The sequence below is a fragment of the Argopecten irradians genome, chromosome 12, assembly GCF_041381155.1.
Source record: "Argopecten irradians isolate NY chromosome 12, Ai_NY, whole genome shotgun sequence".
In the NCBI taxonomy this organism is placed as follows: Eukaryota; Metazoa; Mollusca; class Bivalvia; order Pectinida; family Pectinidae; genus Argopecten; species Argopecten irradians.
In genome coordinates, this window is record NC_091145.1 from 5912900 (window position 1) to 5934520 (window position 21621).

General features: G+C 34.7%; 1 protein-coding gene across 12 annotated transcripts in view; it reads left to right on the forward strand.

The window, feature by feature from the left end:
- The window catches only part of LOC138336802 (filamin-A-like), a 134968-nt gene that overhangs the window by 81245 nt on the left and 32102 nt on the right, over positions 1 to 21621 (forward strand). For all 12 annotated transcript variants that reach the window (XM_069286373.1, XM_069286372.1, XM_069286370.1 and 9 more), the window contains 7 exons: positions 1395 to 1568; positions 2009 to 2332; positions 2673 to 2843; positions 3195 to 3318; positions 3779 to 3932; positions 5570 to 5759; positions 6190 to 6437. In XM_069286373.1, coding sequence (XP_069142474.1) covers positions 1395 to 1568; positions 2009 to 2332; positions 2673 to 2843; positions 3195 to 3318; positions 3779 to 3932; positions 5570 to 5759; positions 6190 to 6437 — 1385 coding nt within the window. The remainder of the gene's footprint in view (positions 1 to 1394; positions 1569 to 2008; positions 2333 to 2672; positions 2844 to 3194; positions 3319 to 3778; positions 3933 to 5569; positions 5760 to 6189; positions 6438 to 21621) is intronic.

The following is a 21621-nucleotide window of genomic DNA, read 5'->3' on the forward strand; positions in this document are numbered from 1 at the left end:
GGAAGCCATTTGCATGGGAAGCATGTTAGGAAATTTTTTCTTTCTTTCGTTTTTTTGGGAATGTTAAGCTGCTGAATGGAATGGATAAAATAGTTTCATATAGGCTTATGAATGAATATTTTTCTAACTTTTGTGTGAAACCTACGTAAGAAGCATGCTTAAGTTAGGAAACGATTTTCAATGTCTTGATATCTTGGAAATCGCTCAAGGATAGCTATTTATGAATGCTGAAAGACAAATGAGAGTGCATCTGAACTCAATCGTCTAATCAATCAATGTTTCTCTAACTGTGTGACGTATATGAATAATAAAGCTTAATCTTATTGTGTAATGGTGTGTTGTTTAACTCATTACCCCCAGAAAACACATTTAGGGTCTTCTAAATCAAAGACTAGACCAGTCCATTATGAAATTTCAGGGGTGAATGAGCGATATTAATAATTCCTTTCCCTCATATTGATACAACACCTTGTCTGGTATCAAAAGTAATCTGGAATTTAAAATAAACCGTTATACAGATTTTCTACGTTTATGATGCGATCTTTCCCCAGATTTTATCAGTACCAAAGCTTTGTTTGCTGTGAATTACTTGTTTGTATATGTATAATATGACATCATGCATTAGAGTTTTCTTACAGCTTGTTAACCTTGTGTATAGCGCATTTATTACAACTCTGAAAAGTACTAGATATGCATATGACGTCGTGCTTGAATTGAGAAGATCAAAGGATCTCTCTTTGGTCACATAGGGTAATCTCCAATTATTGCATTTTCAAAAAACATTAATGGTTTTTTGCTGCATAAAATTTGCTAAAAATGAATTCTATCTATTTGTATAGCTTTTTGCTGCTTGGAGAAAAATCATGCACAAAAATGTTCTTATTTACAAATATTACGATGTACAAATAATTCGATATTATGCCAATACATTATTATAATATGCCTCAAAGCATAAGCGTATCATGTTTTAGAATAGAATGTTGGCATTTAAATGTATTTAACATACGCATATTGATGCATATCATTATAATAATACAAGTGTACTTGTTCACTACAATTTATTCAACCCTGCACTTCAAATTAATTAACTTTTAATGAGTCTGTAATGAACAAATGATAATTATTTTTGACAATATTTAATGATAAATTGACAAAAATTTGAATTAAAATCTTAACGACTTTATTGACAGAAATGCATTAGAAATCAATGGTTCACAGAATAATAGGCAAAATGGGAAAAAGACACGAAATCAAGTGAATTGGTTGAGAAATATTATTATATATAAGTGAACTATAAAGTGGAAATATTGATTATATTAAAGCAAGTAATATTTGAAATGAAAATTAAAAAAATTAATGAAATAGATCTAATGAATTAATTTGTATATTTGTAGGTGTATTTTTGGAATCCCTTTCGGAGTTCACCGTGGACGCCAAGTCTGTCTCTCCCGTTGGTGAGGGTAACATTCGTGCCATCATCACCAGCCCGAGTGGAACTAAACACGACAGCATTGTCACCAACAAAAAGGACGGAACCTACAACGTTCTTTACACACCAGAAGAACAAGGTACGGTAAAAAAAATTTGTGAGGATAATCAAGTCCTAATTAAGTCTCACTTAATAAATTACAACTTTAGATAATCATTTGTTAATATAACAAATTATGAATTAATATCCAAGAAAAAAAATTGAAATCAAAGTAGAAATATTTGAAATAATTTTGTGAGTCATTCTATTTTTTCACAAATGTCTCATTACAGGCAGGAAAATTTTCGCAAAATTTACAATTACAATGAATAATAATTTAAAACTCTTTACTATTTGATTAGAAGTTTTTAGAATTATTAGAATTTTTAGTTAAATGGTTGAATGGTTCTGTCAGCGTACATAACAGCTGTTACTGAAAAATTATTAAATGGTTTTTTTTAGTTCAAAATACATAAGAACTTTTACTGGGGAACCTCTTACCCATTAGAAAAGTGACTTTATTTCTTGTTTAATTGACAGGCCCAACTACCATCGATGTCACTTACGACAACATGGCCATCCCCAAGAGTCCATTCAAGGTGAACACCGTACCAGGAAATGACGCCTCCAAGGTCAAGGCCTACGGACCTGGTCTCGAGGGTGGATACTCCTGCGACACCCAGCAGTTCACTGTCGATGTTAAGAACGCTGGCCAGGGCGGTATTGGCCTTGCCATCAATGGACCCGTCGAGGCCCAGATTAACTGTAACGACAACCGTGACGGCACTCTCACTGTCGATTACCTACCAACCAAACCTGGTGACTACGACGTAAACATCAGCTTCGCTGACCAACCTATTCCAGGTAAAGTTCATTATGATGACAGATCAAGAATTTAATTTTAAGTGAATGTGATGTTTTTTTTTATAGCTGAATCTGGTCTTATATTTTGTTGAAGAAGTAGTCTTGATGTCCAACATTTTACCAGTAGATCTAAAAATCTTTCTGGCGTGAGTTTAAAAAAAATCTGTTTGAAAAATGCCATTTACTGATGGAATATTTGTTTTTTACAAGGAATTGTATTATGGAGTAACATCTTTTATAAAATCTTATGGAGTAACAAATATTCAGTGAGAGTTATCTCCCCTCCATCATTTTACAAGATTGTCCCAACATTTTATTCATCTTTTCTATTTTTCTTTAGGTTCCCCATTCAATGTGTCCATTAAGAACCCAGTGAATCCGGCCAAGGTCCAGTGCTATGGACCAGGACTGGACAGCAAGGGAGTCCGCGAGGGATCTCCTGCCACATTTACTGTTGATACTACTGAGGCCGGAGAGGCTCCACTTGAGGTCACTTACACGGACTCTCAAGGTCAGACTGACCACTGGTCAACATGTGATTTAAATAATGATTCTCAAATTTATATGCAATCTTTATTGAAAATAATTTCTTTATCTTTAAAAGATCAATCATAGTCCAACATTAGACTCAGATCCCTGGATCACCCTTCATAATTTGAAGGATATATTTATTTTTTAAATAGATTAGGAATTCCTATGTGTTCAAGATTTTTTATTCCTTCATTAATATGAAAGCCATGAGATCTTAATGTATGGATACAATTTTTTAATAAAGCACAATATGTTGGCCATTCATATTTAAAACACTTTAAAAACTACACACAGAATTCTGATTTCATTTATTCAATTATAATATTTTTAGGAAACAAGCGTCCAGCAGATATCCAGCCGGTCAGTGAGGGTAAGGTCAACGCCACCTACTATCCCCAGGAGGAGGGCAAGTGCAAGGTCGAGGTCAAATACGCTGACCAACAGGTGCCCGGCAGGTAAGAAAAGTCGACATTGAGAACACTGTTCAAACTGTTACAAAGCATTGCAGTGATAATTCTCTAAAGGAAAACATGTTTAAAAAAGTGCTCCTAAGCCATGATTTTTTGGTCTTTTCACAGCCCAAATGTGAGTGCAATTTAAAACAAGCATGTGTTGCTTTTATTTTGATGAGATTAACCTATAACCTATTTCAAAAAAGTACATAGACAATTAAAGAAAGATCATAGTCTTTATCAGAAATCTTCGTATTTTAAAAGAAAGCTTCACTTTGACATGATGAATTTCTTAAAGACTGTTGTAATTTATTTAGGAGACTAATATAATATGACCTTTTGTTTATGTCCACAGTCTTTATCAGAAATCTTCGTATTAAAAAGAAAGCTTGACAGGAAGAATTTGTCAGTTGTAATTTATTTAGGAGGCCAATATAATATGACCTTTTGTTTATGTCCACAGTCCTTTCGCCATGCAAGTCCAGCCCACTTGTGATGCTAGCCGTGTCATGGTCACTGGCTCCGGTGTCGGACCAAACGTCCATGCCAGTAAGCCCGTTACCTTCACCATCGATACCAGCCAGGCCGGCATGGGCGATCTGGAAGTCACCATCATGGTCAGTATCTAAATATAGATTACGATTGGTCATTTGGTATAGATCTTTTTAATAATAATTGTTCAGTTCCTTACTGGATTGCTTTAAAAAGATTAAATTGAAATATCATTAAAATCTATGCAAAATAAAGATAAATGAAATTACTCTCATGTACTTGTATATTTCTACCCAGCCTCAGACAAAATTCTTCAAACGCATATATTTGGCTGAAAAATGTTCCATTAATTTGCATAGATTTTCTCATTTTTGAAGTCTATGTCTCCCAATATTTGAAAAAATACTGTAAAAAAATTGCTCTGTCCGCATCTGTAAATGATGACAGAGTTTCTTCCCTTGAGTTGTGTGAAATAAAACTTTCCAACCAACTCGATTATCAGGGAACGACCTTGAACTTCCATATCCTAATTACATAAATGTCTTTCTATTGTCTATCATCGGTCCATCTTTCTGCCGGGCAAGAGTTTTACTTGGTTAACAAAACAATCAATCAGTATGTCAGGTTGCCATAGCAACCAGTCGTAAATCATGCAAGGTCATTTGTAGTAATTTTACTCAACACAGTTTTTTTGGAAATACTGGCCTAATACCATGTTACAGGTATATATAGTTGACTAATGAACAAGCTGTTAGAAAGTGATCGACCTACTTTTGAGATTTTCACCCTCTGTAGTGCATCAGGTATATGTAATATCACAACCTACATAATAACTAGGTGTGCACCTCCTCTTGGTGAATTGTGCATCGGTTTTACTCTTTCACCCCCGTGAATATGTTTGGACTCTTCTGATTCAAAGCCTGGAACAGTTCATTATGAATTTTCAGGGGTGAATGCTGAGTTGAAGAATGTTGGCCCCCAGCCAGAGTTGTGATGTTACAATGATAAGGTTTTAGGTAGGCTGTATACAACAGCTGTGGAGAAAACCTTTAGGCAGGCCTGGTGTTTCAATTGTTTCTGTTCCAGACAGAAAATGTTTAATAATAAGGATGGAAATGATTACTTTAGATAGCTTTTCATTTCATAAAAATGGAGTAATTTGTTTATCATATGCACTATCTTTGTAGAAAGAAAATCATCATAGTTTTTGGCTAACTTGCATTTTCTATCATCACAGAGCAGTACTTTAGCTTATTTTTATACACACATAGCAGAAAATGAGAAAATGTGGTGTGAACCCTGAACACTAGTTAGATGCTCTTAATGATTAAGGTACCTGATCATCAATGATCGGCCCAGTCCCACTACACTCCTTCCTCCTTTATAAAAGTCACGTGGAAGACGCAACAGCTCACAAGTTTGCACCCCCCCCCCCTTTACTCACATTGCATGAAACAAGGGTTGGTAAGCTCGCCAATTATGTAACAGGAGAGGAGAAATGTAGTGGCCAGACCAGGGTTCGAGCCCAAGTCCTCTGAACACTCGCCAGATGCTCTTTCAATTGAGCTTCCTGGTCACAGATGACCAACCCAGTCCAATTCTGGAATAAATATTTAAAATGCTGAATTGATATGAAAGTTTTTTATCACAAAGCCCTCTCCAACTCTCACCCACTATCTCAAAAAATCGATACACATGTAGGTAAATAGATTAGTAAAAATTTCCCGTTTTCTGACCAGCTGAATTTTGGTTTTGTTTGTAGAGACCAGATGGGTCATTCATCACCCCGGTTGTCCAGGACAACGGTGATGGAACTTTTACCGTCTCCTATATCCCAGACGACCTTGGACAGTACAAGATCAATGTCAAATTTGGCGGCAAGAACGTGCCCAACTCTCCATTCAAGGTGAAGGCCTGTCCCACTGGAGATGCCAGCAAGTGTAGAATTACAGGTAGGCATTGTGTGTGTGTAAATAATTGAAGAGAGGAAGTGTTGAAATATTGTCTGTTGAAGTTTTAATATTTTCCAGACAATAAGTTTATTTAAACATGAAACATTCTTGGAGATGGCATTACTGTAGTATAAGACCACCTGTATAAAAGGGCAAATTCTATCAAAATCTGTGGAGAACATCTCCATAAAGGAAAAACCTCTAAAAAATGACCCTCTGTAAAAAGAATACCTGTGTTAAATCATATAGGACCACCTCTGTTATAAGAACACCTCTTTATAGAGACAATGTCGGGTTAAGTTCTAATTCTTTGTCATCCCAAATTTAGGTTTTCAAATGCAGCTGCTGATAAAAATGTTTAGAATAGAATAGAAATACACGTAATTTTAGTGAGAATTTGTTGATTTTTGTTTTATTTAAACTTTTACAGAGGGACTCGACAACAAGTTTGTCCCCATCAACAAGGAAACTGTCATTACTGTGGATGCCTCACAGGCCGGCGACGGTAAGGTCACATGCCGCATCCGTAGTCCAAGTGGCAACGATATTGACATCGACATTGTTGAGAATCCCGACGGAACCTTCAGCCTCCTTTTCACTCCACAGCTCGCAGGGGCTTACACAATCAACATCAAGTTTGGCGGACAGACTGTGCCCGGCGGTGAATACGATATCCAGGTAAGAGGCATGATGGCCATGGGTAATTTGGAAAGAAAGCTAAAGACATCAAATCAATTTTCTTTTACTTTGAAAAAAGATATTTGCTGTTTTTATTTTGTTGAAAAAAAAGTGTTTTTGTTTGGAGTGCATAATTGTTCATTTTTTTTCATAATGAATTTTTATTTTTTCAAAGAAATATTTCAATTTTGTTTGCTTTTAATGGTGTTGATTTATGATTTCAAGTTGATGATATTGTTGTTTGACTTTTTCGTTGGCTTGATTTCGTTGGGATATTACTTTGCACAAGTTATATATTAATTTAATTTTTTGTCTTGGTAAAACAACAGATTATGGAAAAATTTTGAATAAACGATAGACAATTTTGAAACAAACAAAAAATTGTCTAAATCATTATTCAGTGTAGCTTTTTGCAATCAGAGAAAGTTTGACCAAAATTTTAATATGTGGTTTGAAGATTGAACCACCTATAAATTGCAAGTACTATTTTACCCTCAGGAAAAAGGAAAATGGTGTAATTTGTGCTGGAAGTATGCCAACGCAGATTTCTGTGATTTAGGCGTTTGCGTTGATGTGCATGTTTTGCTCTGAACATATATTTATATACGTTTGAATGATGAATGTTAGTTGTAGACAGTGCTGTGCATCCTAATTTTGTCTTGTGCATGTTTCACTGCAAGTCTGCAGACGACACAAACATCCCATGTATAGGATGGAAATACCTGCACAAGGATTGCTTGTCGAAGAGAACTGATGATAGATAGGGGGAGATAACTTGGCAGAGGGGCGCCACTGTCTAGACCTTCGCATTTGTTTATATATTTTGGGAGGAAGAGTGTTGTCTTGTTTATTTTCTGTCAAGATGATTAAGAATGGTAGCAAACAATATCTCGGGCATAGAGAAAGTGTTCAAGTGCATGCTAGAATTTTTGTTTAATGTTAAGTTACAAGAATATTAAGGAAACAACAGTTTGATTTTGTGCTAAAATATGTGTTGTGTGTTGTCTTGGTTACAACAACATCTAACATTTGTTGTCGTGGTTACAAAAACATCTTACACAGAATCTTCTAGCAATTTGTACTTGTGAGCGGCTCATTTTCTACGCCTTCGTAATTCTGTCTGATTGACAGAAAACAGGAGTAATTTGTCTGTGAAGTATTATGGGATGGAATTCTGTGAATGTGGTCAGACGTTATTTTGGACCCTGCGCTGCACATACCTACAGATCATTGTGTCCAGTAGTCTCGAGTAGAAGTTCCTGAGTAGGAAGTTCTTGTATCCACAACAGATAAAAACGTGGTTGATCGTATCACCAATTAGTTTGTCTCAGTATTAGATTTCTCATTCATGCACTGGCTATCCACATTCCTTTACATGAGTACAAATTACCGAGACCACTGCATTGAAATATCTGGAAACTTTTACCCAGCTAATGTTAACTGCCTAGAGAGAAATTGATAAAGTAAGTGATGTCTGCATATTTTATTGACAATGTTGTCTGACTTATCCCCGTTCAGAAAAATTAGCAATATAAACTTGGTATATTTTGGCTATAGTGTTTAATATCAGTGAAAACGATTCAACTATGTATTTCTGTGAAATTAAATTGTTAAATTACCTGTCCTTTTTATGCTTGAAAATGCTTGACTTATGGTACTTGTCTATTTCCTTACCAAGATTAATCAGAAAGCAAATTAAATTGTACTGAGATATAATGATAAGAGACTATACCAATATTGTGATAATTAACTACCATCTTTTCTATCTTCCTTAATGAGCCCTTCCTTTTCTTTTGTCAGATCATTCCATTATAAGAATAAAGGGTGGTTTAGTTTTGATGCTTATATTCAATTTGAAGCTCAAATGAACCAGTCATTATGCCAGGAAAAGGTCTTCAATTTTCTACCACTACATTTTTCGTTGGAAATGCAAAACATATTGTCCATCACATTGTTTCTTATTGAACTTCACTAGAATTTTTGTTACTCCATTTTTTTTGGAACAAAAATCTAGCCTGATGTTGAGTTAATGTTCTTTAATTAACTTCCCTTTGAAGTAGGAAACGTAACTGATAATCGGTGAATCTTTTGTTATCTCTAAATGATATTTTATTACACAATCTAAAGGCTTCTATTTCCCAGAATGCTTACAAATTCAGATTATTTAAGTGCTTGACGATGCGAGCTACGCTTGAAGTGAAGTGATGAATTTTACATCTGATATAGACCGTGTTGTGTAATCATGGATGTTTTTCCGAGCGATATACCACACGATTTGAATATATCTGGGCACCTGTCAGTTTCTATAAAGTGCATAGTTTGTTTCTACCATATGTAGGAGTCAGAGGTCATACTGCTATCGTACTGATAAACTGCAATTGTTAGCAGTGATGATATTTGAACTCTTCTTGCATAGAAAAATCTCGCTGAAATATAAAAGATGTCTTAAAGCACAGATGAATTTTATTATAATAGTTTAAAATCAAAGCTGCTTACTAAAATATTTGTGAAAGTTAACCTATTATGAACATAAACCTGATGTAATTCATCACTTTTGTAATATTCGCACAAATATACTATTCATGATGGTGTACTTGTTTGAAGTTTGTTGAATGACTTCTGTGCCAGTTTCTATGGAAACAAAATGGCTATAAATGCCAACAGTTTAAGTTAAATATCTGTTTTACATTTAATATATATTTGTGCGTAAACATCTCACTCCAATTTTCATTTTCCTTTCCCATTGATGAGAATTCGTTCAGGGTTTTTGCATCCATTTTCATTCACGGCCGAGCGTAAAGTGCTTTGTCTATAGCATGTTAAGTACTCGAGTGGTGCTTATGATAAGGGGAAGTAACTCATAGAAATTGCGTAAGCTTCATCTCATAATGGGATTTCATAAGATTTGTAGTTATTTGTTGTCCTGTCTATGTATAAGGAAACATCTGTCGGAACATAAGTGAATGCAAAACAATTTTAAAAAAAAACAAGAATTCCCACAGCACAAAATTAATATTTCAAAATGTATATTAAAACTTCAACAGACAATATATATTTGACCGATTTTACTTCTAAATAAATGCTGGTTTTACTAAGGGCAACCATAGTTTAAGATGTAAAAACACTAACTAATAAATCATCATTGTTTGTTGGCTATAATCTTATGTTAGGTATAAACTTATTAGACTATTTTTTCTTTTACAATGTTATATACCTAAAAATCTGTGTTAAGTTCCACAGCAACTCTTGGCATTCACTCCATCATTGTGAATTATCGGAACAGAGATCTATCTATTTATTATATTGTATGAAGAATTCTTGTCAAGGTGTCAGTTTTTCTATTTATATATAAACTAAATGATACCCCACAAAACTCGTGTTTGAGCGAGCTCCAAATCGTTTCGGAGTTTGGGGTACAGAAACTTCATATTCCCAGGAATGCCTCACATACCTGTTGCACATTCCAAAGTCTTGGCTTGCTATACGGAAGCCACTTTTACTTAATTCCAATGCTAATCTTCCTAGTCTGTGTTTTCAACAGTATAAATCTTTCTAACACTTCAGGAATGTTTTCATGTAAGAGATAACTGAAGAAAATAGCCAGAATGTTTAACAATATCGGTTAAGTTTGAATTGTTAATTTAGCAGATATTTTTGTTTCAAGTGTGTATGTCTGGAAAATTATATAAATTTAAGGAAATTTTGTTTTGATTGAGTCTACAGATTATGTAACACGCTAAATTTGGGTACAAATTTACTGCGCTATATTTTTTTGAACCTTGACATATTACTTCATTACGAATAGGGATGTTGTTCACTGTTTGTGGTAATTCCACGTGTGTTTACTGAGTGGCCGTGACAGCTGCCGCCGTCAGAATGTTTAAGGGTGTAGGATGTACGAACATCATCTCGCTGTTTAAATTACATGTCAATATGGCAAGTTTGATGGTTCTGAGAGCAAAAAATGTAATTGAAAGTGAAAGTAAAACGTAATGGTTTGATAAGTTAAGATCATCGTTACCGCGGAAACTGATGACACTCACTTCCTGTTCCTGATGGGGTCGGGCTGTTGTGGTTGGGGAATTCTTCTCTCTGTAAATAAATTAACTTTAAGGAAGGTTTTTGAAATAATTAAGAATGCATATAAGAAAAATGATTAGATGTTAATTCCAGTTTCCATAGAAACCAGAAAAAAAGTGCATTATTCTACAGCTTTGACTTTGACTTGTCTTTGCTGCACTGAGCAACAATTGTTTTCAAATGATAGTGTGTCATTTGTATTTTTGTTAATTTCTGATTGCCCTGTAGCCAGAGTTGTTTCTCCGGGTACTCTTGCTTTCCTCATCCTTCAAACACTGGCGCGTCCTTGATGACCTTGGCTGTTTATTTTTATATACATAAGGTGTACAGCAGGGTGACAACTTTGGCCCATTTCTATTGATGTATTTAAGAGAAGTTAAAATGGTCTAATTAGAGTCAACAAGATTCAAAAGATTTTATTTCCAAAAAATAAAACAAATAGAAAAAATCTTCATCAATTTATCTCAACTTGTTTATATCAGATTTATGTTCATTCTTCACAGATTTTAGCCACTGATAAAAATGTTTACCGATAAAATTTGTGCTGTAACGGGAAATGCGTTTTTATTTCTCTGCAAAGAAGTTTTAAGGAAATGTAATTAAAGGTTGGAAGAAAATTTATTGCAGTAAAAATGTCAAAACCTTTTTACATGCATTTCGTTTTTCTATCGGTTCATTTCCAGGATAGTTCTCCACAATCTTTCTTCATGGTTTTTTTGTATGAGATAGGAGAAGCTTTTCTTCAAAAATCCTTGCATTATAATATATTACTGACGATTTTTTAATCTGTTTTGACAACTGTGGCGAGGCCAAGGGATGAGATGAATATAAATTGTCTTGTTCGGTTACGGAAGAGTTTGTTAACATGTCCTGATTTATTCAAAGACAAGATCAAGGAAACAACCAAATTCTCTGGTGATCCTCTTCTTGGTCTATAAAAAGTTTGAGCAGACGTCGTATTGGCAGCAAAATGTATGCTGGTTGTGTAAAAGCTGTTACGTAAGTTGGTTACAAAAATTAACGTCTGCTCAATTCAAGATGGTTCGGATGTTATGTAAGGAATTCTGAACAAAATTTGAAAATACTAACTTGAATGAAAATGGTGGAAAAAACAACTCCTGCTTTAAATATCTGCTGCTATGTCTTTAAAATTAGATGAATGTGTTTGTGTGTATGGAGAAGTAAAGTGAGTGATTGATATTTGTTTAGATTTGATAGTTTTGCGTTTACCCTGTTTCAAGTGGGCACTTATCAAGATATAAATCTTAAAAGATTTTAAAGATTCTTGAAATATCGGAGGTCTCAGATGATGCATTTTCAAATGTTCCTAAAAGTTAAAGAAGTTTCCGCTACTTCCTCCTGTCAGGAATGCTTTATTTTGATGAAAGCTGTGCCAATTTACTAAAAGAAGGGAGCTCTTGGAATGTGCTGTTTAGATACGATAAAGGATTATTGTGGGAAAACTAATTTTTATAGTAATTTAAATGAAGTAAATAATTTAAAAAAAATTATGAAAATAATTTAAAAAAACATTTTATAGAAATTTCCTCCTCCTGGTAAATGCTATAAATAGAGTACAGAAAAGTTTGGTATATCGATATCTAGGGCATGCTGTATATGATATGGTAATGTATTAGTTAGATACCAGAGTATTATCATCCATAAATCTACACAACAGACTACTTCTCTCCCAGGCAAACAGCTGATAAAAGCTTTCTACAGAATTGATGATTAAAACATGCAGTCATCCCCCTTCTTTGGCCCTCAACAGTATGTACCTCATAAGATTACTAAATTCTTACCACTGCCTCGATCATCACTGATTCTCCACCTCCTAATCCCCCCCCCCTCCCGTTTCCTTCCTTCTGGGCCTTAGCCACCCTGTATTGTAATATAGGAGCAATATTCTTTAGAATTATTTGAGTTTTTAGCTTTCATTTAACTTTAACTTACTTAAAACAGTATAAGCAAAACATTTTGTGAAAATAGAGAGGTATGAAATTTTTAATTATTTCATTAATTATTTGAAAAGTATTGTTAATTTTAAACAATTAGTTTTCTACATTATACACCAGAGCAGAATTCAATTAGATTGTGAATTTCCCTCCTCACGCTTGCACCATCATAATGTTATATCACATATGTATGCTGTGCCATTTTCTTGCAACATGTACATAAATATGAATTACCATTGCACTGCTACAAACAATCATTATAGAATCTGAAACACGAGAAGATAACTAGTCTCGTGCAAGGAGTTTTTGTCTATTAAATGTATAATTTCAAACTTTGGAATAAGCTTTGATTACATTGCAGAATGGCAAAGAGATATAGGAACATGAATATCAACTGTTATATAAAGTCAGAATATTGACCCAATTTTTTCCTGTTTCATATAGGCTTCATCTTTTTTATCATAAAGCCTCTGTTTTAATCTTTCCGGAACGACGACATTGTCAGTCGGCAAATATGTTAATTCTCTGTTAAGATTGAGATGATGGTTGGCAGCTGTTGCCATGGTTACTGATGCGAGCTCTTCAGTCAAAGAAGGTGATTGAAATACTACAGATACATTAAAACAGATACACACCAACGGATGTTTTCTCTGGTGTATGGATGAAGCTTCAGGTCGGATTCCCTAACATGGATCAAATCTTGCCTTATCCGTTATTGTCATCATTGAACGAGATAAAATTGATAAAGTTACAACACAACTAGATGCTGTATGCGTATAAATATTACATTTTGGTATCAGCAGGAGTTAGTGTGTTGTTATATGGTTCTGGCTGCGTTCAAGTCAAAACATTTGTGGTGTATGGCTTTTGAAATTTGAACATCTTGTTCAATGTTGATAACAGATGAATATGTAGAGTATATTTATTAAAGATGCGCAATATTACATAAATCATGTTGATGTTTTATCGCTTTGCTTCAAGGTGCGGTGGAGAATAAAGTCAGGGGGACTGCAGAAATCTGAATCTGTTTTACATCTGAAGTGCGACTATCAAACATCTGGGTTTTTTTTTCTGCCACGTAATTCACAACAGCTCGAAACTCCTGCTATTTTCATCAGACTTTATCATCAAATATTTTGTAAAGTTTGCACCTACATGATGAGGAGGAAACTTTGTTTCAAGTTTCATCAATATTGTTACTATGGCAACAGGTTCAAACTGACTTATACCTGATTTATCATAACCAGATAAACCAAATTTCGGTGCCAAAAGCTATCTGCATGAAGGATAATGACTAATATTTATATAAAAAAAGTCTTTAAATAACAAATTGTAGCATGTTCTGTATCAATAATTCTTGGTCAGAGCCTCAATTTGGACTGAAAGGGGATGTCTCAGCATGAATATTCAAACATGGGGACCATCTCAGCATGAAATGACAATCTAAGGGATAATATCAGCATGCAAAACTATCGCCTATATTATACATGTATACACATATACACAAACTTATAGTGCTTATTTGTCTTTACAAATAACAGTGTATTTGTTGACATTAGTACATTTTTTACCATTTTCTCTTTTTCCCTCTATCAAAAAAGGTCACTACCAATTCCTGTGATTGACTGGAGGAATATGGTAAGATTTTTTTTCTATTTTGTAGATTTCAAGAGAAATAAAACATTATATATATATATATTACTTAATTAGGTTTTAACCATTCACATAAACATGTCACAATTTGTGCGAGATTACCACTGCTATCACAAATACTAAGATTTCAACATTAAACTTGTAGTGGATTTAACACTTAGATGCATGTGAAAATTACCAGATATATAGGTAAAATCAGGCAGGTTTTAGTTACAAGTAACATTTTTTCTTTGAAGCATATACATATTTTGGCAATAGTGACATGTTTAATATGATATTAGTTTCTTATTTTTTCTTCTGTAGGAATTTTATTACTGTGAGTTCATAATCTTTTATGATGTTATAACACCAAAGGGATATGCCCTTGGTTGCCATGGGGATTCATGGGGATGACCTTGGTTACCATGGCAATTGAAGTCAGAGTTATTACCCTAACAACAGGAAAAAAGGGCGAATAATTGAATAAAACCTGGGTGGAATATATTTCACTTCCAGCAGGTCAGAAACAGAATAATTATGTTTGACCAACTTAAGTACCAATTCCAATGATATGTTGCGTTCAGCTCTTGTTATCAGGTCGGGGGATAAACGGCTGTAAAATGAAAATAAAATGGCGTCAATTTGAGATAATACGCTGTAATAAGGAGGTCAGGATAATATAACATGATTAACGATAGCAGGCTGAGAAATATTTTACTCTGTATGCATCAGAGGTTTAACAGTATTTCTGTGCCCTGTAACTTCCTCCCCCTCCCTCCACCCCAAATTTTTTTGGTACGAGGATCAGCTCCGCATAAAATGAGATATGAGTTCTAGTTCAAAGCAGACATATATACGAGGCAGTTTGCATTCATTTAGACCTTGAAGCCTCAACATGCTGATTGGAAATGAAGTATGCTGCTACAGTTAAATTAGAAGCCTATAGGTAGATTTCGAACACACAGGTAGATTAAGGGTCGTTAATTATTACCGGTAATAGGGCACCTCATTACACTCGATCCAAAACATCCACTCAACTGCAAAACTGAGCTCTTCAAAATTTTTACAGCCGTTTTATGATAACCTCATCACCAGGAATTACATTTTGAGCCTCCTCGAGCAGATTTTAAATGCAAAAACTAAATTTGACGAGAGGAAAAGTTTTGCGGAGAGAAATTGTTACACATGTTCGTTACAGAAGATTAGGAGCAGTATCATCTCCGAATATTATTTTAACTCGCGAGGTTGTTTTCGTACTCCAAATAATCATACGAGACTGATAACCGACGTGATTAATAAATTCCATTGGTAATGTATTCCAGACGTGTATGTTTTCTTTTTAGAAACGATTCTCTAGAATCAGCCAATCAGATTTGATTTGGAATTTTGGTATTGATATTTGGATTAGCAGGTAATTACAAGCCTTATTTTTGTATCATGAAGAAAGACCTCTTTCTTTAATAGAAGATTTGATTCTGTTCTTCATCAGAAACAAACATTGTTGCACCAATACAAAGTAAAGATGCTGGGTTGGCGTGTATTTTTTTCTCTCAAAATAATCGTTGATTTTCTCGTATAAAAATGCACAAAAGGAAGGTGATAGTGTTTTTGCGTGGTGCGGTAATGTTGAAACTATGAACAAGCCATAAACATAATCTAATTGCTTCATCGACAATTACAAACAAATGGCCGACTTTGTAAATATGCATCTGAAGTTCGACTATAAATGAGCACCATTGTTAAACGAGAGCCACTCAAGATGGCGTTGCTTTTGTCTGTTCATGGTACATCAAACGCTGGAAATTGCTCTGGAGTTAAACAGCATCTGTCTGTGTTCGCTGATTTGATTTAGCACAAAAACACCCCCGATACTGTTATCTATAAAAAAATAAAGCTAAATGTTACCCACTGCAAAAGGACAACAGACCTGGGTCACTGTACTGAGTCAGCCATTACCACACCTAAACTCAGTAATATCCAATATGTCAGATAATTCATGATGATTTGACATTTTATGATGGTTTTAATATTATTTTGTCTTATAATATGACAAATGATAAAATCAAGTAAACTGGTGCCTACTTTTCATACAATATCCTCATTGTAATGTTTGCTTTTCATTTGCATATTTATAACATTTGCATATTCATGAAATATTCTCATTAACATATTCATAACATTGGCATAACTGTCTCATTTGAATATCATGCTCCATTAAACTTTGAGCTGTAAGAACATGAATACTTTATCATCAAAGAAAATATTTACACTGATCATGATGGAAGATATTGCAAAGAATAAAACAGTTTGACAGCTGATGCAGTTCATCTTTGGTAAATTTTCAAAAACCACATCTATCCCTAAAGTTCCATGCCAAGGAGATGTACAATATTGGTTAAGATCTCAGGAATATCAAATTTACTATAAAATCTATCAGGAGGAAATATTGTTCAGAACTAATTTTTCACATATAAATAGATAAATCTGGGGAAAATACATGTGCTTGTTTTGTGATCAATGAGTGTAAAGCTCAGTTTCATGGGGTCTGTAAAATGTCAAGCTACATTTGGCCACCTAGGAGTAATGAGAAAGTGTTACAAATTTATTGTACAGCAAATTATGTAAGGTATTCGGGGAAAGGATAGTATATTGATGGACCAGATCTATCATGATTGGTTCATTGATAATGAAATGTGCAAAGGTTCGTGATTTTCCTCTGGGTACTCCAGCATTTCTTCATCAAAAACCCTCATCAGTTATGGAGAAAAATTTCATCACAAAGAAATGGTTGGTGATTTTTCTCGGGATACTCTAGCTTTTCTTTATCATTAACACCCCCCCCCCAGTCCAAATATTTGTAAACAGTTAATGTAGCACAGAGAAATGGGTGGTGATTTTTTTTCTGGGCATTCTAGATTTTCTTCAACGTTAAAACCCCCAACAGTTGTAAACAGAACGCACGTAGTAAAAACGAAGCTGTGATATATGTATAAAACCTATCGGTGCTCTTTCTGATACCAAATTCTGCCTGCTCCGTAGCAGCAGCGCTTTGAGTAGTGGAGGATAGATGTTAGATAGATAGCCAAGCTTCCATCCGAGCTTTACAAAAACACACAAATTATAGAAGTCTAAACAAGTCGGTCAGGCTACACATACAGGGATATAACGTAATAACGCTTCCGTTGCTCGTTAGTAAAAACTGTCTAATTAGGAATTCAGTTTTTGATGGTTCTCTGAAAAAATAAAACTTTTCAGTTTTGATTATGAATGTTGTTGTTTCCAGCTGACAGATGTTTTTTGAATTTCCGTTTGTTATGGGATGTAAATAATGGTTGTATATTTCCTAGTGAAAGACATTTTCATTAGGGTCCTATTTTCTATAAACTATTAGTGTAACTATTATGTTGGCAGAAGATTTTGTCGAAAACTTTTACATGATTTTGAGACTTTTGTTAAGTAAGAGTTTCTACAATAGACAACTATTTATGATCATTTGTTATTTCTCCATTTTGAGCTATCCGTCCACAGCTATAATCCATCTCCCACAGAAGTTGTCAGACCATTTAGTGCTGGGGGCTGATAAGACAAGTAGAGGGAGCAGCGCAGAGAGGCAGTGTAGATATATACTAGATAATCACTGCTCCCCTCTAAATCATCACTTTCCACTGCATCCCTCTTTCAAACATCCCTCCCCCTCAATTTCTCCCCACTCCTCCTCCATTAAGCTGTCTCTCTCCCCTCTAGCCCCCCTCCTCCATCACTAGTTACCTCCCCTGTCTAGAGGCTCTATGGATAGATTACACTCAAGATAAGAAATTCCTGCAGACTAAAATGGACAACAATTTTGAAGTTATGAGATAAACGGAATTTCCTCCAATCAGAAAACACCGATGGCACACCTCTTCAACTGAGGCTTCTCTCTGAGTGGGTAACATAGGGCAACCACAGAATTTCCTGTGCAAAGTACAATTATTGTAAAGTTACTATCCTCAGGTACACTGCTAAACTTCTGGACTTGTTTATAACAGTGTTAACTGGTATTGGATGACTAAAGGTGAAAATCAGACAGGTAATATCATAAATGTTTACAATTTTAATGCTTCAATCTTTATTTACTGTTGTATCATAAACATCCTTAAGTGCTGAATACATATTCATAAATAACAGGATTTTGATTTCATTTTTAGCATAGGTTCTTTTCATTATAACCATATGCATATTTTACATATTCAGAATATCTATTGGAAAATCATGTTTTGATTTTCATGGGCATATTTTTCAGTATTTTATTCTAGTATTAAGTTTTATGCTTTGGTTCTTTGAAGTGTTTTGGCTATTCTAATCAACATGATGTGGTGTTACAAGATTTTAATGTACTGGAAATTTAATTTTGAGTAGAGGAAGTATATCTATGGGGATATTTTAGCTTACGAACTGATGTTGTAATTGATGTAGATTTTGCCTATTGAAATCGAATAGTCGAAGGCCAAGGCCAGTTGTTTGATGGCCAGTGACTCCAGGTAAAATTTCAAACCGGAGATTTACGTTGTCATAAAACCGATTTTGTTTTTGGGAAAAAATCGCTGGAATACAATCAGTTATGGAGTAATTGCTCCAACAGGTTAGACGTTGTACAAAGTGGTTCGTTTCAACTGAGGTATTAATGGTTTTGGACGTTCTCTTTGACTGCACCGAAGGCTGTAGTTAGTTGGTTTTTAATGCCACCGTGTTAAAGAGGTTTGTTTTGGGAGTGTGTATAGGAGTTAAGACTACCAGCAGGAAACATTGTAGGGATCCCATTATCAAAATCGACGTCCTGTTGGGTCATTTACAGGAAGTTTAGGTAAGTAGATCTTCTATCAGTGTATTTGGCAAAGAGTTCTTTAATACATCATTTCATTAACAAGAACATATGTTTAGGGTCATGTGTGACCGTCTGTCAAAAAAAACAAAAATTTTCTGCGGAAAGTTGATATTTCTGGTGAAAAGTGTTGGAGATCTGACTTATGTGAAGCAAGCATATTAAAACTTTACCTGAGAAGTTATATTGATAAGAATATTTGTTTGGGTAAAGCGTATTGTTAATGCTATCTATCTGTTATTGGTTCAGGTAAAGTATATAAATGACACAACCTATCTACACAGAATTAAAGTTCTTTCATACAAATTCAAAATTTTACAAAAGAAAATAATAACCAAAGGTATGATTGTTCGGAAAAGAGCTACAACTGTTGTATAGATGACAAAAAAAGATAATAGGGCTGTAAATTATCACTTAATTGGTTGATGGAGGAGGCCACAAGCTACTCAAGGTCAGCTTCTAATGTTACCGATATTAGAAGGAATGTTTCCTCAACAAGAGGAAAGTACTCCTCTGTACAGTCTACACAGACTTACTGGAAATTTCAAGTATTCAGGGATGCAAGATCACAGCTTCTCCTGTCCATTAGCAAAAACGAGGTTTCAATTTGTTCAGTTAGAAGTGTTTTCTCCTTCTACATCTAAGGCAAGTTGTTTCAACAGATAATGGTTCGCTTATGCATGCGTGCTGCAAGTTTGAAAACTTTTAATTACAACCTGATGGTATAGATGAGAAACTGGCAAATGCAGAAGTATGTATAATGGCTTTGTATGCTCAGTAAATGAGAATCTGATATCTTTATGGTGCTATAAAACGCATATTACTTACAAGAATGTAAAAGTAATGTTTCTAGTATGTGTTGTCAGTTGCCTGGGTTTTAAGGAAGCTTTCCTCGGAAATGTTTGTTTTATTAAATTTTAGCTTTGATGAGGTTTTAGATAAGATGATTTATACCTATTAGAGTAAGCATCACAAAAACAATTTATTTCGTAGTTGGCAATTATTTTTTGGGAACAGACAAAGTGTTATATGGGTGATATAGATAGTTAGGCAATTTGGAATATATCAGAGTTAGGCACCTAGGAATATATCAGAGTTAGGCAACTAGGAATATATCAGAGTTAGGCAACTAGAAATATATCAGAGTTAGGCAACTAGAAATATATCAGAGTTAGGCAACTAGGAATATATCAGAGTTAGGCAACTAGGAATATATCAGAGTAGTTAGGCAATCAGAGTTAGGCAATGAAATATATCAGAGTTAGGCAACTAGGAATATATCAGAGTTAGGCAATTTGGAATATATCAGAGTTAGGCAACTAGGAATATATCAGAGTTAGGCAACTGGGAATATATCAGAGTTAGGCAACTAGGAATATATCAGAGTTAGGCAACTGGGAATATATCAGAGTTAGGCAACTGGGAATATATCAGAGTTAGGCAACTAGGAATATATCAGAGTTAGGCAACTGGGAATATATCAGAGTTAGGCAACTGGGAATATATCAGAGTTAGGCAACTGGGAATATATCAGAGTTAGGCAACTAAGAATATTGGTAAAAAGTTAGGCCATTGGGATTGTGGGTGCAAAGTTAGACAACTGGGAATATGAGTGCAAAGTTAGGAAACTGGAAATATAGGTACAATGTTGGACAATTTTAAATAATATATGAACTTGGAATATGGATACAGATTTGCACATCTATGTGCAATGATATTGAGAGAGAATTAGGCAACAAGGTATTTGGGTGCATGTACATGGAGAAGTGAGTCTGTAATGGACTTTTCTGATTGATTAAGAAGGCGAAGGTCAATCTTGTTCCGTCTCATTTTATCAGGATCTGCTATAGAGATATGGTGAAAAGTTTAAAACAGATGTGGTGTTTTGGTTCTTGTGGCCTTGACCTCTCTATCAATCAAATGGAGAAATGAAATAGTCACTAAGGGCAACTCCCAATCTCTGCAATCGTAAACACACCTGGTCTAGTTAAATTGGTCAAGTTTTGAGGATGTGAAAATATTTGAGGAAAGATTCTTCTTTCTCCATTGTATATCTATTCACCCCTTAACACAAATTTGGACTCTTCTAATTGTATGACTGGAATACTTCATTATGGTCCTAGAGGGGTTAATGAGCATAGAGCAAAAACCTACTAGTCCTGGTTGTATTACTTCTAACCATCTGACTGTCCAATCATAAGGCATATATGTTAAAGGGCTTTGGAGGGGTTACTAAACCCAAGATGATGTTGCTGTGACCAATCTGGCGGCCCTTTTCTTCATCCTTTTCTCAGGAAATTCCTCTTCAGGAGAAGAAATATTGACAATTACAGACCCATAACCTCTAATGGTACCCAAACATAGTTCCTCATTCCTAAAGAGATGCAGGATGAATTATGAAATGAAGAAATACTGGAAGAACTGTGTTGGAACCTTTTAGCATTGGGACTCTCTGGTGATTTATAGTTGACACAGACTATCTTGGGATGTGTTATTGACCCAATCCAGTTCTACAACAATTTCTCTTGTTGCTGCATGTAATCTGGGTCTATTTTAGTCCAAGAGAGATTTCATCACTCAAAGAAAATGACACACGCAGTAGGAACAACCGTGACAAAACCACTACATGTAGTAATTGTTATAATCAAGGTGTACA